The 18,076-nt window shown below is 36.5% G+C and overlaps 1 protein-coding gene across 3 annotated transcripts in view; it reads right to left on the reverse strand.

Annotated features, from left to right (window-relative positions):
- The window catches only part of wdpcp (WD repeat containing planar cell polarity effector), a 78,027-nt gene that overhangs the window by 40,635 nt on the left and 19,316 nt on the right, over positions 1-18,076 (reverse strand). For 2 of the 3 annotated variants that reach the window (XM_051134087.1, XM_051134089.1), the window contains exons 2-6: positions 8,431-8,513; positions 7,323-7,367; positions 3,530-3,580; positions 1,440-1,510; positions 1,007-1,066 (exon numbers count right to left, since the gene is read on the reverse strand). In XM_051134087.1, coding sequence (XP_050990044.1) covers positions 1,007-1,066; positions 1,440-1,510; positions 3,530-3,580; positions 7,323-7,367; positions 8,431-8,491 — 288 coding nt within the window. In that variant the 5' untranslated portion in view covers positions 8,492-8,513. Of the gene's footprint in view, positions 1-1,006; positions 1,067-1,439; positions 1,511-3,529; positions 3,581-7,322; positions 7,368-8,430; positions 8,514-14,722; positions 14,807-18,076 lie in introns of all 3 variants that reach the window. The other variant, XM_051134088.1, reaches the window with a different exon arrangement.

An 18,076-nucleotide genomic window follows, 5' to 3' on the forward strand; every position in this document is an offset into this window, starting at 1 on the left:
ATGAAATACTGTTTAAAACTATAACATTTTACATATCATTTACCTATTTTATCTCACATTTCCGACTTTTTTCTCGCAAATGCAAGTTTAAATCTACTACTTTTGACTTTATAACTTGATTTAACTCACTAATAGCAAGTTTGTCAATTTTGAGGGAAAACCCCCCCAGAAGTGTGGGATATAAATCATAATTCTGAGCCGTGGGGAAAAGAAAGAATGACTAGGTGATTTTTCTTATCAGAATTGAGATATAATCTTGGAATTGTGGGGGGAAAAAAAATCAGAATTTTGAAATATAAACTTACCTTTTTTATTATTTTATTCCATGGCTTCCATATACTGCTACATTAAAACTTATTTTCTGCCATCAGATAAGCTCCGCCCACAAAAAACATCATCACTGTTTGCAAACATGCAATTAATCATTTTTAAATGATTAGAGCACTACTTTTAATGTCCCATTGGTACTTTTAATGGTCCCATTAACTTTCCATAATATCGACAAAAACAGCTGAAACATCCTTCAAAATATCTTCTTTTGTGTCAGACAGGTTTGGAAAGTACATGCTTTAAGAATATGACAAAAATCTCTAAAAATTGCTTGCTGAAATAAGGGGGAACTTAATCTCTATATCATGTCAACAGGTGATAAAGGTCACCGCGTCCAATCAGGCCCTGCTGCTGTGCAGAAAAAAACATGTCTGACGACAAAAAAATGAACAAGGTTTGGTCTCCCTGACCTTTTAAAACGGCCAAAATCAAGCACTTTAGGTGCTGAAAATGTGTGCACATGTGGCTGAAGAATTCATCCACACTGAATGAAAAACCGCTGGGCTAGAGTGATGTGCTTGGAGAGGGAATCTTTTTGATCCCAGAGATAAATTCCCCAAGAGTATTTGACACAAACAGTCTGCATATGCTCATTGCTTGACCTCTGCTACACGAGCCAACTCATGCCAAGAAGGCCTGATGCCTGCTGGGTACTGGTGCATGCTGGGTAAGGTACCTGACAGCACTGTTTGCTTCTCCATCTGACACTCATGACCGGGCATGACTGCAGCAGCTCCTGAGAGAAAGAGAGACAGAGAATGTATAGTAGGAATGAGTAGATGCCGTCTGAGCATTTTCAGGGTCAGGTTTAGAAGGATGTTTCCAGTTTCAGATATGGAGAGGCAGCAAAAATGAGCCTGAGTCGGACTGAACAAAGCTAGGTTTGTGTGAGAGAGCCAGAGGCAGAGAGAGAGAGCCAGCTCACAGTCCCAATCATCCCCCTCAAATATCCCCCACGATGACAGAGAGGCACCCACACAGGTGCTGAGAGAGAGCGAGCGAGTGAGCGAGAGAGGTCGGGGGGATTTTCTCCTTCCTTATGAAAAGAGAGAGAGAGACAGAGAATGCTCCTATTTGTTAATCGGACTGCAGGAAATGTAAACAAATACCTCTAGTTCCTTTAGGGCATCACGCAGCTTCTCCGGGCGACGGTTACTAAGGAACCACGGATAACCCCGACCTGAGTGATGGAAAGAGAGGGAGAGGACGCAGGTATGAAATGCAACGTCATCGGAGGCAATAAAAGACAGCCAAAAGAATGTGTTTTTGTGTTTGTAAGAGCGAAGAGGATTGACCCTGAAATACAGCTCCACCTGAGGTCACCCTACAAATGAATCTGAGCTGACAGCTCAAGAATTAAATCCACTCATTTCCATCCTGATGATGATTTGGGTACAAACACATGGGACGCATACAAACAGGAATGAACAGGAAAATAAATGATTGTTAAAAAAGTTAAGAAAGTCTCTCCCTTTTTGGCTTCAAGCTGAAGGACTGTTCTAACTAATCATTTCCAAATGTATTTATAGGTTTATCTTATATAAATTTAAATAATAATAATTAATAATAAGGTATATTTAACATTAAAATATAATAAGTAAAAATATTTTATGGTGGCTTTATATATTTTAAGACTTAATTAATATTAATAATTTATTAACATTGTTAAAACTTATATTTACGTGAGTTTTAAAAAGTAAAGAAAGGAAAAAAAAAAAAAAAAAAAAAAATCACATTTGGATTCAGGCTTTATGCTAAATCTAGTCTTTTTAAAAAGCAGATTCTACATTGTTCTGTATTTCTTCCACATAAAACTCTAAAACACTAAAAAACACAAAATTAACATTTTCCCTGAATCTACAAATGCAAAGTGTAGTTAATAAACTGCCTCTTTCTTTTAATGTTTAAAACATTTCTCAATTTTCATTAGCTAAGATATTTATTTTCATGATTTCTCTCATGTTGTAGACAGAAGGGATTTAAAAGCGAAATATTAACTAATAGCGCAACAGAGGCTAAATTCAGTGTAACGTCGCAGTCTCATTCAATCAGCGCTCCCTGAGTTAGCACAGTCACCCGAGGGGAGAACTCAAAGTTACCATAACATATTAAACACATTAAATACGCCACTCCAAAATGCCTCGTTCCGCTCACAAAGCCCCCCAAATTTCCGCTTAGATCTCAGTCCCTGTTTCCCTCTGGAGCAAACCAGCGAAGGGAGAAAAAAAGAGAAAGAAACGTTAATAGAATTCTCGGCTGAGTTCAATCTGTGAGTATGCGTTTGCATTTATGCATTAATACGTTCATCCGGGACAGGGACCCACGGAAATGGAGGAGGTCTGTTATTTGTTTTCTTAAAGATTCCGCAATCAAATCCAATCAGGGTTTTTTATTATTATTTCTACACCATTAAGAAACGTCTCCTGCCTTTTAGGAGTAAGAGGATGCAGAAATAAATGAATGCAAATGAAGGAGAGAGGGTGGGAGACGAGCAGGATGGGGGCGAGAGGGGGACGGGTCTGTGTCTCCTGATAAGGGTGTTTGTGTTTCTCTCGAGGGCGACGGGAGTTACCCCACCAGCAGGGTGAGCGGGTAGGAGGTAACTGGGCATTACAGTGGGAAGACACTGGCCATACTGCCAGTGAACATCTGACAACATCATAACTCAACTCCTATAATAAACTATTAAAAGGGACAGAATGAAGCTGTACTTGTTGTAAAACAAATACAAAAACTAAAAAGCAAAGAAAAAAGCTGCAATGGTTAAATGTGAAGCTGAAAGGAACGGCCCAGTCAAAAAATTAAACAAAAGCACCAAAACAAAAAAAAAAAAAAAACATGTTGCAACTTTATAACTCGTTTTTCCTGTTGAAAATTTCTATAAATTCACAATTCCTGTGCAAAAGATTGATAAATCACCATGGAATTGTCCATCAACGTGACTTTTTTCATTCCATTCTTCATTATTAATGTTGTGTCATGCTCATGAGGGTTAAAGAAGTGGAGGGAAAATGGAGTGATGTTTAATATTTGTCAGATTTGCACTAATGGGGCACTTCATTTCCCAAGCATCTGAAGCACAATTTAAATTAGGAACGGAATGAGTGTTGCTTCAGTAACATGCAAATCAATGTTCTTAAATAATGAGCTAATATGATCATTGACACGAAGGTTAATTGTTTGATGATGGATTACTTACTGTCTGCAAACTGCTGTTTCTCATTGTAGTAATGCTGATCTGTAGAAGCGGCTGCACAGAGAAAACACAGAAGAAAAAAAAAAAATTTATGATTTTTAAAATCTTTAGATAGGACACGAAACGTAGGTGTTTTGTCCCTGAGGAAAAAGCAAACTCAATTAAAAGACACTTTTCACATGCTAACCAGTTTACTTTGTCTATAATAACAATATCCAACAATGAAAACTCATGAAATCAAGCACTGCATTTATAGCTTTCTGTGATGGAAATGACATTTTAAATATTTTTGCAAAAAAAAAGCAGACAGCTTTGTCCTGCTAATGCCAATTTTTATAGCTGAAATACTAAATTACACACAATTAAATAATGTTTTCATACTTTTTGCATAATTTGACAAAATAACACCATTACTGGAAACAACACACAATTAAAGTACTGTTAAATCACATTTTCCTTAATAGCTCTTTATTGCTCTCAACTGACACTTTTGTCTACTTGGTAACCAAGAACACACGTTTTTAATAAAACTTTAGTGGTAGAACAGTTCGTTATGATGAAAATTATATAATAATTGCAGGACAGTTGTAATATCTGCAAAACTAAATTTGAGATAAATCATTTTCACACAATATTAAAATCGTGTGTGTGTGTGTATTTCACTCTTTGTTTAGATTATTACAGAGTTTAACATGTAATAATATATTTTACTATGAATTTTCATTGTTTAAGATTGAAAGTCTGTCTCTGGGTTAGGTTAAAACTATAAAATTTATAAATAAAAAATACTTGAAAAGTAGCAAAACACCTGATGTAACCTTCAAATATATATATATATATATATATATATATATATATATATATATATATATATATGTATTACGTATATATATATATATATATATATATATATATATGTATTACGTATATATATATATATATATATATATATATATATATATATATATATATATATATAAAATTCAATCTCTGGCATATATGGGCACTTTTATAGCAACACCCGTGTGTGTAAACACACCCTCAAGTGTCTTTCACAGCATATGGTCACTCAGTTGTCATCTTGCTCCAATGTGTGTGTTTGTCAGAAAGAGAAAAACACTGACTCATACAGTGAGAGGGACAGGTATGCCGACAGACGGAAATGACTGAGGGCAAGACCAAACTCCTGCTTTGTCAGCACGCTCTCTCTCCACTGTGCTGTAGTACCATACCTTAAGCCCCATCTCACCCCAGAGTCCCAGATCTCCAGCCCTCAGCGGCCCAGCCAGACGGCCCCCTTCCCTGCCTTGCTCTACAGGAGCACTGCCTCTCTCTGCTGGAGGCCTGGACCTGCTGGACAGCTCCAGGATTACTGCTGCTAATCAGATAAGGGCCATTCTGCCCCTGCCTGCCCCAGACACACACATCTGCTACGGGATAGAGGGGTGGAAAGAGCCCCCTTCCTCATGGAAGCATGGGTCTCCTTCGCCCTCTGCTGGAGGCCGTGAGAAACAGCAGGTACCACAACCAAACACAAACTCAATTTCTGAAAACATTCAAATTTATAGTGTGACTCTATAATGTATAAATGACGCACTACATCTTAAAGTCATAAATCAGTTGAGTTATTAATTATAAATCAATTGTTATAATGTTATGATTTCATTACGATACAGAAATCGTCACACACAAACTCACCATATAATTTTTTAAATGATGTTTGTGCTGTTTTTACAGATTTAACATTAAGACTTTGATCTTTATTATTAATAAACAGTAGGTATGGTAAATAAACCAACACTGCATTATTGTATTCCCCCTAAATTCTTGATTTTTTAAATCAATGAGACTTTAACCATCTGAAAGCCTTTATAACATGAAAGCATTTGTGTTTTTTCAGATAATAAGACTTTATCATAGATAAAACAACAGAACAAACAAAACCTTTCAAGTCTCAAGTCTGAAGTATTAAAAATGAATAACATAATTTTGTTATTGTTTAAATCAATAAGCTTTTCAGGTTTCAGAGCCAGCTGTGTCCTCTCATGAGGGGTCTGGATTATTAAATGTTTAATCTGCGACATGTTAAGAAACTTCATCAAGAAACCTGGTGGCACTTCATTTGCCCAGAAGCATTTAGAGAACATCTGTAACAGTGATGAGCAGGCACACACATGATCTGCAGACTTTTGCTAAGCTTATTTTAGGGGCACATCTTAAAATATTCAGAATATTCAAATGTAGCTAATAGCATTGCATGCTTTTTGGTAGCTCAAAGTATAATTAAATTAAATACCCAATTTTAAAAAATGATTAAAAGGGCGGGGAGATTTGTAGGACTTTGTGAATGATGGGTGTTACAATTCTGTGGAAATCTGCAGAGCTCTGTGAGTGAAGATTCAATGTGTCAACACGAGTCAAATACACTGAAGTAGGGGTGATCTGACCATCTGAATTGCAATTCTACTAATTTTGAGATGTTCTGAGAATATCCAGACTGGACTTATCTATTTGCTCAATTGAAAAAAAAAAAACACAGTGTTGCATTAAAACCTAAGTTAAAGTTTAAAACACTGCATCACTGTATGAATTAAATATACATTGTTTCTTATTAAAGTTATAAAGTGATTTATTCAAGAGCAGTGAGTGATTTTCTGTCTTTTTTTGTTTGTTTGAATAACATTAATGACACAGACAGCAGTTGGTTTATTAGGCTGCTGTCTCTTTAACACCGAATGCATGGATCTAGTATACTGACAAGCATCCGATTTCCTTTCCAGCTGACTGCCTTTATAAATACTTGCCAAGACAGACACATTTGACATATTTTGTGTGTATATTTGACTGTTTATGCACGCACCTGAAACCTCAAATATACTTTGCTCATCAGCTCATGTTGAAGTGTTTTCAGATATACCAGCACGCATGACAAAATACATAATAAAGACACAGGATATCATTTGGCAAGTCACAGTTATCTAGTAGGCAGTTACTGCTGTAGTTTTAACATTTTTACGAAGATGTAAAAGATCACAATCTCTGTGATTCACTTTAAAAGTAGACTGTCGACATCTTCAAGATCGATCACAATATAAAATCATCAGAACACACAACCCTAAAGTGTCCTTTAGTGAATTTCAATTAAGAATTCAAGAGAAATTTATACAGAAATACTGTGGTTCAGACAGGAAGACTGAAGTAAAAATATTTTTTTCTTCTTTTCTCATTTTCATTGCAGTCTAAGGAAAATGTTTCTGTTTCCCGACTAAGGTCTATATTAAAAATTATAATCAAACTTTGAAAATAAAAAAATGGTATTTAAGCCCATTTCCACCACTGAAATAAAAAATTAAGCTAACTGGGACTTTTTATCTCACAGTTTAGACTTTTTTCTACAAACTTGCAATTCTGACTTTTTTCTCAGAATTTTGAGATCTAAACTCCCAATTTTGAGAAGCAAAGTCAGAACTGTAAAATACAAACTCGCATTTGCAAGAAAAAAGTCAGAATATTTATATCCCATTATTCTGAGAAAAAAAGTCAGAATTATCTCACAATTCTGATTTTATTTCTTGCAATTGTGAGTTTATATCTCACATTTCTAAGGAAAAAAGTCAGAATTTATATCACGCAATTCAGAAAAATACAAAGAATAATGAAATGTAAAAAAGTCAGAATTGTGAGATTGAAACATGTAATTATTATTTTTTTTGTATTTTTTAGTGGCGGAAAGGGGCTTCCATAGAAATGTGAATGATTTAATTATGTATTTAATAAGACACAAGAAGATGCATACCTGGTTCTCCTTTTTCATAGAGTTGGTATGTACCAATATCTGTATCTGTGAAAAGGCAAATCAAAAGAGGGAATGAAATATCTTTGTTTCATCCGAATACAAAATTAAACACTGACTTTGTTAGCAAAAAACACCTAGAATGAGCACTGTCTAATACAAAAAATAAGTGAGGAGGAGGTTTGCACTTTTGGCTGTGGTAGATGAAATTTGATGTCCTTTAAGCAATGTCAAAGGAAACTGGATTTCTAAGAGAGCTGCAAGCACCTGGAATGTTTAACATTGCATTAGATTTACAGTTGGACTCTTCATGGACTGTGCACAAGTAAAGATGGACTACATCATTTCCATCCACCCATGCATCTATGTTGATGCATCATTTTTAAAGTTTTTATTCACTTCATTCGCTCACTCTCTCTCTGTCACTCAATAAACAGGTCAGGAGGGCTGGCTACAGGCGATAGAGCTTCAATCACATACAAATACTCGCACACAGATTGCAGAACACAACATAACGCATGTACACAAACATGCATGCATATAATCCACAACAACATGTTATCATGGGATTTTCCAAATAACTGATAACTGGACTCGTCTGTGAGAAAAAGAAAATACAAATTGCTCTTACACACACTTATAAGTACACCAGAACAGCCAAGAAGAAAAATCAAAGGGTGAAGAAGGAACAAACGTGCAAAGGTTACGAAAGGAACAGAGGATGCGAGGATTTTAACAATGAAGCATTATTAAAGAACAAAAGGAACGGCACGACAAATTGAAATGCTGTGCATTATGAAGTATTTATCACAAACTGCCTCTTAAAAGCTATAATTAAGGGAGCCATAAATTTAATTATAGGCCACGGAGCGTCTCTACTAAAAAGACTAACTGCTCTGGTGTAATAATAACCACCATAAGTGTGTGACACAGCAGTTTAACCGGCTCTGAAACAACTAATATTCGTTATTACGCTAGACAAAGCCAGACAGAGGCGTACGTGTGCATTTAATGAAGAAAAAAAGAAGACAGAAATGGGGAGATAGAAGAAATATACATACAAGAGGCAACCAAATGTGTGAAAGAGAGACTTTCGGTGTGTTTTAATTACCTGGGACTTGCAGGCTGTTCCTAAAGGACCACAAGTGCAGCTCCGCCAGGCAGAACGACATCTGATCGAACTCAAACAGGAGTCTGTCCAAACAGGGAGAGAGCCAGTGAGAAAAAGGAAGGGCAGACAAAACAATAGCGGAGATATGCAACAAGAGCCCTGCACTGTGTCTTTCATATCACCACAGAGACCTCGGAGAGCGGCAGAGATAGGGAGGATTGTTTTCAGACTATAACTAGTTTTTGGCACCTTTGGTCCACACTAAAAAAAAGAGCAGCGATTTGAGTTCATACACATGCAAAAAAACACATTAACTTAAAGGAAACGAAAAAGGATGAATCCACTACACAGATAAACATATGCATCTCAAGGGTGCTTACTGACACAACATGCTGGCACACACACCAGACTATGACACCACTCACACACTCTCTGTTTTCCTCAAACACACACACACACACACTCGCTCCTGCTGTGAGTCTGGGTTTGAGCCAGAGCTCTGTGCCAGGTGTCAGCACAGTGTGGAACACCTCTGCACGTCTCAACAAGGTGAACACACCTCTGTCTCCTCCACACACACACACACACTGTGACAACTCCCTGGACTAGTGGGGTACAACACTCTTTCTTTCTCAGACAGATGACATTAAAAAAAGATCTGTATATTCATTCCTACACAAACATTATGAGCCAGTCAACTACAGATGGTGTGAAAGCAAGCTGCAGAGTTTTTTTTTTCTTATTTTAGGAAGCTTCAGACTTTTGTAGGTAGTGGCTCCATCTTATGTTGCATCCATTTTAAATACTAATTTTGAATAACATTTATGCATTTTGCAGACACTTTTATCTTGGGAGGTATAATATATTGATACCACATCAGTTCTCTGCTCATATTAGGATTTTTTTAAGCATTGCATTTTACATTGATTATTTAATTGTGCATGCTTATTTTCTCTGTTTTTACATTTAGATTAACTTTGCTATCATCTAATGCTCACTTAAACTTAATCTTTAAAAACACTAATAATTTAATAACAGTTACATGTAATCTTTTGCAAATCTCATGATCTCATGATAATTTTTCATACTGTACAATATGAACATTGTGAGCTCTATATTATTTAAATGGAACATTATTTTACCATCAAAAAGATTTAAAGCAACATGGGGACCTCTCTTAAACTATTTGGAGGTAATGTAATGATTGTATATCGTGTAACCCTATTTTTTCCTGTAGATTTATTTTCCTCTACTTTAAAAATGATCTGGTTTATAAAGCAATGCTGAATATTGTCTATTTAATTATTTCAATAATTGCTCTGTATACATCACTGAGGCAGTTCAGCTGTTTTTGTATGCTTTTAATGTTTTCTTTTTTTTTTCTTTTTTATGTACAGATCCATCTTTTTATACTGAGGACAACTGAGGGACTCATATGCAAATATTACAGAAGGTTCAAAGGCTCACTGATGCTCTAGACAGAAACTAAATGCATTAAGAGCCGGGGGTGAAAATGCTTTAAATTTGGTACATTTAACATTTAACTTACATCAATTAGGGTACATTTAACTTATTTTGTCTTCTGGGAAACATGTGAGTATCTTCTGTAGCTTCTGAAGGGCAGTAATAAATGAAAAAATATGATATTTAGGCAAAATGAGAAAAATGTACACATCTTTATTCTGTTCAAAAGTTTACACCCCTGGCGCATTAATGCATCGTTAATCCTACTGGAGCATCAGTGAGCATCAGTTGTCTTCAGTGTGAATAGATGGATCTCAAAATCATACAGTCATTGTTGGAAAGGGTTCAAATACACAAAAATGCTGAAAAAACAAAGAATTTGTGGAACCTGAAGGATTTTTCTGAAGAACAGTGGACAAAGGAGAACTCCACTTCCAGAACAACAATTTACAAATAATTAATTCACCCCCTTGTCATCCAAGATGTTCATGTCGGTCTTTCTTCAGTCGTAAAGAAATTATGTTTTTTGAGGAAAATATTTCTGCATTTTTCTCCATATAATGGACTGACATGGTGCCCGATTTTGAACTTCCAAAATGCAGTTTAAATGTGGGATTGTTTGAAGCCGTATTTAAACTGCCTTTTGGAAGTTCAAAATCGGGGCACCATAGCAGTTCATTATATGGAGAAAAAATGCTGAAATGTTTTCCTCAAAAAACATAATTTCTGTACGACTGAAGGAAGAAAGACATGAACATCTTGGATGACAAGGGGGTGAGTACATTATATGTGAATCTTTGTTTTGGAAGTGGACTTCTTTAACTGTTTGGGACAAACAAGGGACTCATGAACAACTATCACTAAACAAAAAACACACCTGTAGATAGGGGATGTAAACTTTTGAACAGAGTCTTTTTTTTTAATGAGTTCAACTATTATTTTCTCTTGTGGGCTATATGTAAAGTCTTTTATGTGAAATATCTTATTCAGGACAGTACTAAATAAACAATAACATGCATTTTGTATGATCCCCCTTTTTTTGGTAAAATAATGAACATCTTGCAGATTCTTAAAGGGGGATGTAAACTTTTGACCTCAACTGTAGGCCATTTACCAGTGAAATGAATATTATTATGGTTTATAAGTTTCAGATAAAATTTTAATACTGGTACATTCAAACTTCTATCCAAAGGAAAAAAGTAGCCTAAATTAGCTTTTAGGCGAATACTAAACTTTTTTTAGTTGTTACAAAAATGCTAAGAAATGTGAGGACGGGGCAGTGTTCAAATCCTAAAAGTTAACTGTAAATACTGAATTAAAGGCAATAATTTAACTAGGTACGTTACAAACAGTATATGACAGAGTGGTATGAAATATCACAAATGTTAATTAAATTATTTCTTTTTGTATCAAAATAATCACTTTCAGCAATCAGTCATAGGAAATAGGGCATGTTGCAGGCCAGACACAATCCTGCAACACCCATACGAGCACTGTAGTGCTTGTGAACTGAAAGCTATGGCGCAGCTTCAGCAGAAACATGGAGTTTGACTGAGACCGAACAACTTTCAAATATCCTTGGTCCAGACGTCTATCCATCCATGTGACCTGTTTGGATGGCTAAAGGTTGCAGAAAAAATTAAATCTAATGTCATATTGAAGGAAGAGCAGCATCTCTGCTTTCTGTCTGTGTCACAGGGTTAGCGCTGAGCATGCCAAGTCTTATCTCGAGGCCTGGGCTAACAGAGGGGGAGAGGGAGAAAGAGAAAGAGAGAGGGGCAAAAAATTCTGCCACTTTCCGAAATAAATAAATAAATAAAATTTACCACAAACATAAAATAACGCTAAACCAAAAAAAAAAAAAAAGTGTTGGGAAAACGCTGTCCCCAGCACAGCCTCTTAACAAGTTTACTGACATAAGAGGATTCTTTCATCTTCTCGCTAGCTTTTAGAGCGAGTCAGCTCTTTCTCTCTCTCCCGACAGAAACCCAATTTCTCCACAGAGGGAGGAAGCTTCAATTCACACTTTGAGATGGACAGTCAGGCGGAAGACTCATTTTTGATGACCCTGTCTCAAAACGGCCACGATAAGCTAGAAAATGAGACAGAATTGCATCTTTATTTTTTGACACCGGGGTGACGCAAGGCTGCGATTCCCAGCACAGGCCGCAGAAGCACTTAGAGTGAAACAAAAAGAGACAATTGGTCTCATTGTTCCACCCAAATTAAGACATGAGAACGACCTGAATAGCAAATTAGTGAAACTGCTTATCAAAACACAGCGCACACTCCCTTCCTGGCACTCACCGGAGACACAGCGTTCCCCGTGCGCTCATTCGCAGTGTCAGCGGGCACGTCCCAGAATGCCGCGCTGCAGATGCCACAGTATCGTGAACACAGCAGCGCCGGCCGGCCGTGGCAAGCTGCTGAAGTGGCCGCACATTTGCATGCGTTAATAGGCTTTTATTGTGCTGTGTCACGAGCAAATTAAGAAGCAGTATTTACTGATCTGGGGAAGAACAAAAGAGAGGTCAGCCAGTGGGACAAACACAACCCCTCTACCCCACACACTGAAGCACAGCTTCAATTTGTTCAGCACTGAGTGTTTTTGAAATGGCTTTTTGAGAAATTGTGATTGATTGTTTAATAGACTATCTAGGAGTTCCTTGTAATTGTTTTACTGTTTTGTTTCAGGTGAATGTATGTAGAGAACATCAGTTGTTTGTGGAGAAAGGGCCACTTTTTGTGCAGTGCATGACTGAAATCTGCATTTGCAATTGTGGTTCTCCTTTTTCGCCATGCCGAGGTCATCTCATTGAGACCGGCCAGCTTAGAGAAAAGAGAGAAAAGTGTAAACATTTTTTTTTTTAATGTGTGAAAAACACTTAAGTATTCCTTTGAGAAATCTGACAAGTGCATCATCTGCCTGTGACAGGCCTCTTCTGTGTCTATGGTGAGTATATGAGGCAAAGGCAACCAGTTTATGAATAATCCAAAGAAACAAAAATAAATAGTCTATCTTCCTTTTTTTGGGCAGCATCACAAAATCTCCACAAGTAGGCCTGTCACGATAACAACTTTCTGTTGTGTGACATATTGCCCCAGAAATAATTGCGATAAGCAATATTATTGTCATTTTAAGACCATTTTATGCCACTGAATATATAATCACAACATAAGAGCATAATAATGCAACAAGGCCTACACACTTTCAAATGACAACAAGCTTTTAATTCTTACAAATATTTCAAATCATGGAAATTAAGCATCAAAATACTAGATACCTTAAAAAAAACCTTGAATAAATAGTAAATAAACATTTTCTAACAAAAAGTGCAAAGTTACAAGTAGAAGAAAAATATACAAAGAACTTGTATGGAGATTTTCCAACTACAGATTTTTCCATGACTGCATGACTACACCATGTACGAGAAGCTGCAAAAGACACATGCAAAACATAGTGACATTAATTTACATTTACGGACAATATATTGCATCACCAAAAATGACTGAGGTTATGTATTTAAATTGTGCGATATGTCGATATATTGATCCACAAGAGAAGAAATGGTTAAATAAAGTTGTTATTTTTGTTTTCTCGTAGCTTCATAAAATTACGGTTAAACTACTTATGTCATATGAACTATTTTTTTTGTCCTTACTACCTTTTAGGGCTTTGAATGTGTCAGTTGCGTTTCTGTCTATGGAGAGTCAGAAAGCTCTCCGATTTTATCTAAAATATCTTAACCTACGTTAACCTGTGAAGATGAACATAGGTCTTACTGGTTTGGAACGATATTATGGTAGGGATTGATTGATACCATCATTTTGGCTTCGGTACAATACTAGAACGTAATACCTCAGTATCGATACTAAATTGATACCATAGGTGACAAATAACCAACGAATTGAAAAGTCTTATTAAAAAAAATAATAATAATAAAAACAGATTAATTATCTTAATACCTTTGTATCAAACTGTAACAAAAAACCTACAGGCAAATGTTGCTTTATTGTAACATGTTATTCTAACAGTCAAAGTAATATTAAAAATCATGTTATTATTTCTCTCTCTCTCAGATTGTTTTCAGATTTCAGACTTGGATAGCCAAAGAAAAAGCATTAAATACAAATCTCACCCTCTCGTTCTCTCGGCTGCTTCATATTAGCGTTCAGCAGCGCGGCAGAAACATTCCCTTCATATTATTGATACTAAAATTAATAGAAAGAGTTAGCAAAACTCTTGCTTAATTCAAATCTAATTAATATTTGATTGCATGAAATGCAAGTGGATATATTATCTTATTTAAGCTTTCGTTGTTAGTGTATCACATCTTATGTATGCGTGTTGATCAGTTGTGAATAAAAGTAAAAATTAAATCTGAATTTATGAATGATGAATGATGCACTCACTTGTCGTTCTCTTAATTCTCTGAAAAGATCAGGATGAGCAAGAGAAAAATAGCAAGATTTCATGTGTTGCCTCCTGTGGCAGCACATTATTTATAGCAACACTTGCATGTAGGTGCAGTAAGGTCACTTTACATGTATCATCCTTTTTGTATGCAAAGTAATGGTATATTTCACTTCTACTGTTCTGTTTATTTACTAATTAATTTTGGGCGCGCTGATGGATCAAAAAGATGAAACTCCATTGAACACATTTGTACCAAGCAATCAGATGTTTAGGATAATTTCATACTTAGTAAGTTCCTGTAAGAGAGAGTCATGTCTGTAGCTGTTCCTGCAAATAGAAACAAACAGGAACCACACTGAGCTGCTGTCAAACTATCTATAATCTTGATCCCGGGGCCAACATGTTCCCTACCTCCTCTAGCCGTATCTGCCCCTCAGGTGGACATCTCCAACTGCCTGTCTAAACGCTGGGCTGAGCAGTCAGTCTACCTGAGATCTGTTCAAAGGAAAGACAGCAGTTGAGACTTTGACCTTGGTCGAACAGCCAAACCAACCAAACGTGCATCACTATAAACAAGTTATGATGTATAAAGGGCTATTTCTATAAAGATCTGCCCTATAGCTACTTGCTATTGTTGTTTGTGCTATTAGAGTGATCAGATAGGAAACTGGATTGTATGTGGACATCATTTCCATCGCTGACCAACTCCAAATGAGCTTTCATTTATCAGAAACCAGTCCCAATGTGTCTTGGGTATATGTACACTTGGGTTTTAATATGATCAAGTGTGATACAATCACTGAAAAACCATGTTATTGCCAGATGTTAAGGAAGCTATGAAAAGCACTGTGCACTTGTATGTTTGCCGTTAAGTCTCTAAATTACACATTAGATTTGTCAAAGCAGGTGAACATTAAAGTCAAACAGTACTGAGAATGTTTTACAACAAGGACAGGGAGCATCTGGCCCTGCGGTCCTGCTCAGATTTAAAAGGCAACATAATTAAATCCCTGGGAAAACGAATCTTTATCAACGTCTTATCGGTGCTCTCTCGCTCTCTTTCTCTCTCTCTCACACACACATATTCACATTAATATTCAACCTGAGCAAAGGATGAGTCCATCAGGCAATCTTTCTGTTTGCCCAGTGGTCGACCCCAAAGAGACGTTGTTCCTCTTTTCGCTTATTTAATCAGGCCCAGATTAAATTTATCATTCCTCATTTATGGCACTCTCGCTTTAACTGTACCTTTAGTTCTGCCCTTCATAGTCAATTATCACCCACACCGCCAGCCTTCGATTTATTTAATGCAATCAAGCAACTCTACATTTTTTTATTCTATTTCATTTGACTTTTTTCAAAGCAACAGGACCTTAGCGACGTACGAGAACACAGGGCAAATTGAATAATAAAAAATGTCAGAAGAAATTAAAAAGGTCAGACCGGTGAATTCACGTGCAGAGCACAGATAACCACCGCAGAGTTTAGCTGACTGCAGCGGAAAGACGGAAAGAAAATCATCAGCGAGTGATTGACCCCTGGCGACCCTGTGCCCCTATTCAGGGTCGTAACGGAGAGTGAAGAGAGATGCACCTGCTGATTTCAGGAGATGAGTGAGGGAAAAGCAGACGTGTCCTCTCTTGACTTTCTCTCTCTCTCTCTCTCTCTCTCTTTCTCACTTCAGAACTCTCTTCAGTCACAGACACAAGTAAAAGTGTCCCATCTAACCTGGACTGACAGCTGAAATTACAGACAACGGAAACTGCCACAGGTGAAGAACTGCAGCCCCCTAAACACCCCTCAAAAAGGCATTTTAATTTCATCTTCACCCTTCACCTCTCACTTTTCCTCTTGCAGAAATCATAACAACCTTTTCCTAACACTTACTGTGTTTTTAGGACACGTTATTAGGTTTCACACACCACATGCATACACAGCAGGCTTATGCTGAGCTTTTAGCACTGACAACATTTGTCTATTTACCTTATTTTTTCAAAAAGACTGGGCAGGGCCATTTGTAAATTTTATGGGTCTGGCTTCCGGTCTAATCTGCATTCAGCTATTTTTAGCTGTACAAAAACTGTGCAAATTGGTGTGTCTAACCATATTATTTTAATGTATTATCTTAATTATGAACACACTGGTTTGCAGTGCAAACAGTTTTACTGTTTACCGCACGTTGTCATTTTTTTCGTTATTTTCCTATAGCGGCTAATGAACCGAAAGTTTCACCCATAGGCGAGATAAGGTGGATAGTAGTGTTGAGCGATATGCTCCATATCGCCCTATTGTTAGCCTGTGAGATTGCCGATGAGCAATATTATCAATTTAATTTATTATTTACTTACTTAGATTCATAGCTGGAGAGTGAATCAACTTCAGTGTAGAGAAGAAGCCTAATGTTAGTATAAACTATTACCTACACATTATGATTACATTTCCTCAGTCATTCAAACAGCAGCTACAGAAAATGAGCAACGAACATTTACATTATTAAATAATCAAAAAATATCAAAATTGTAAAAGGTGTGCATTATACTTGACATCTACATGAACATTTTATAATTGGTTTCATTCTCCTCAAATGCTGTTGAACTTTAAATTGGCATATTTTGCATTTGAGTCCATTTGGTAGAGAAAAAAAATTGCATTTTTCATTTTTTAATAAGATTTACATATTATTTTAATAAATATTAAAAATCTAAAAGGTGTGCATCATACTTGACACCTAGATTAACATTTTATAGTTGGTTTTGTGACTGTAAGTGATTCTCCTCAGATGCTATTGAGCTTTAAATGATGGCCTATTTTTCATTTGAGCCCATTCGGTAGTGAAATAATTGCATTTTTTAAAAATGATTTACGGTTTATTTTAATAAATATCAAAAATTTAAAAGGTAGTTGAAACCTAGATGAACATTTTATAGTTTTATGACTGTAAGTGATTCTCCTCAAATGCTAGTGAGGTTAGAAAAGTGTATACCAATACCGTATGTAACTTTAGAGACGGTCCCTAAATTTGCTTATATAAAAAAGTATATATTAAAGTATAAACATAATATAATTCTGTGGTACTTCTTTTTGTGTCGACTCCATTTCAGCATTGCCACCTCTGTTTTACCTTTCTCTCTCTCCTTTGTATCTCAACCTGAAGCTACTGAAGTGAAAATATAAAACAGTACGACCAAAAGAAAACAGAAATGGCAGCAGCTCTTATCAGAGTCCTCTAGGGCACAGCCTAGCCACGGCCATCAGCATGAACATTAAAGAGACACAAAACAATGGAAAACACTTTGGGAGAGAGAAACGAAAAAGGGAACGTGGAAGTCAAACATACAAGTAGATGTGCTGACAAAATGGTGTCACAGATTACAGAAGGGCATGATGGGATACTGGAGGATGCCCGAGAGTGCTGTAGGGAGGGTGATAAGACAGGAGAATGAAGATGATGTGGAGAGAGAGGGGAAGTGATCTCCATAAGAGTGATAAGTAGCCCAATAAACAGAGAGGAGGAGAACGAGAGAGAAAGCAAAAGGGTGGGAGTAAAGTCTGTCATAACATTCAAAAGACAGTCTGACTGGAACAATAAACTCTAGGAGAAGCTTGCTAAACCTTGCTAGCTTTTGGTTTCTTGTTGGTCATTTATGGTTACAAGCTGTTCTAGATGGCTGATCACTTTCACTATGAGCAGGTTGGACCAAGTTCTATTGCATAGATATTTTTGCTTCTTTCTGCATCGCTGCAGAAGTACCCACCGAATGCCGA

This window comes from Labeo rohita, chromosome 17 (assembly GCF_022985175.1).
Source record: "Labeo rohita strain BAU-BD-2019 chromosome 17, IGBB_LRoh.1.0, whole genome shotgun sequence".
NCBI lineage: Eukaryota > Metazoa > Chordata > Actinopteri > Cypriniformes > Cyprinidae > Labeo > Labeo rohita.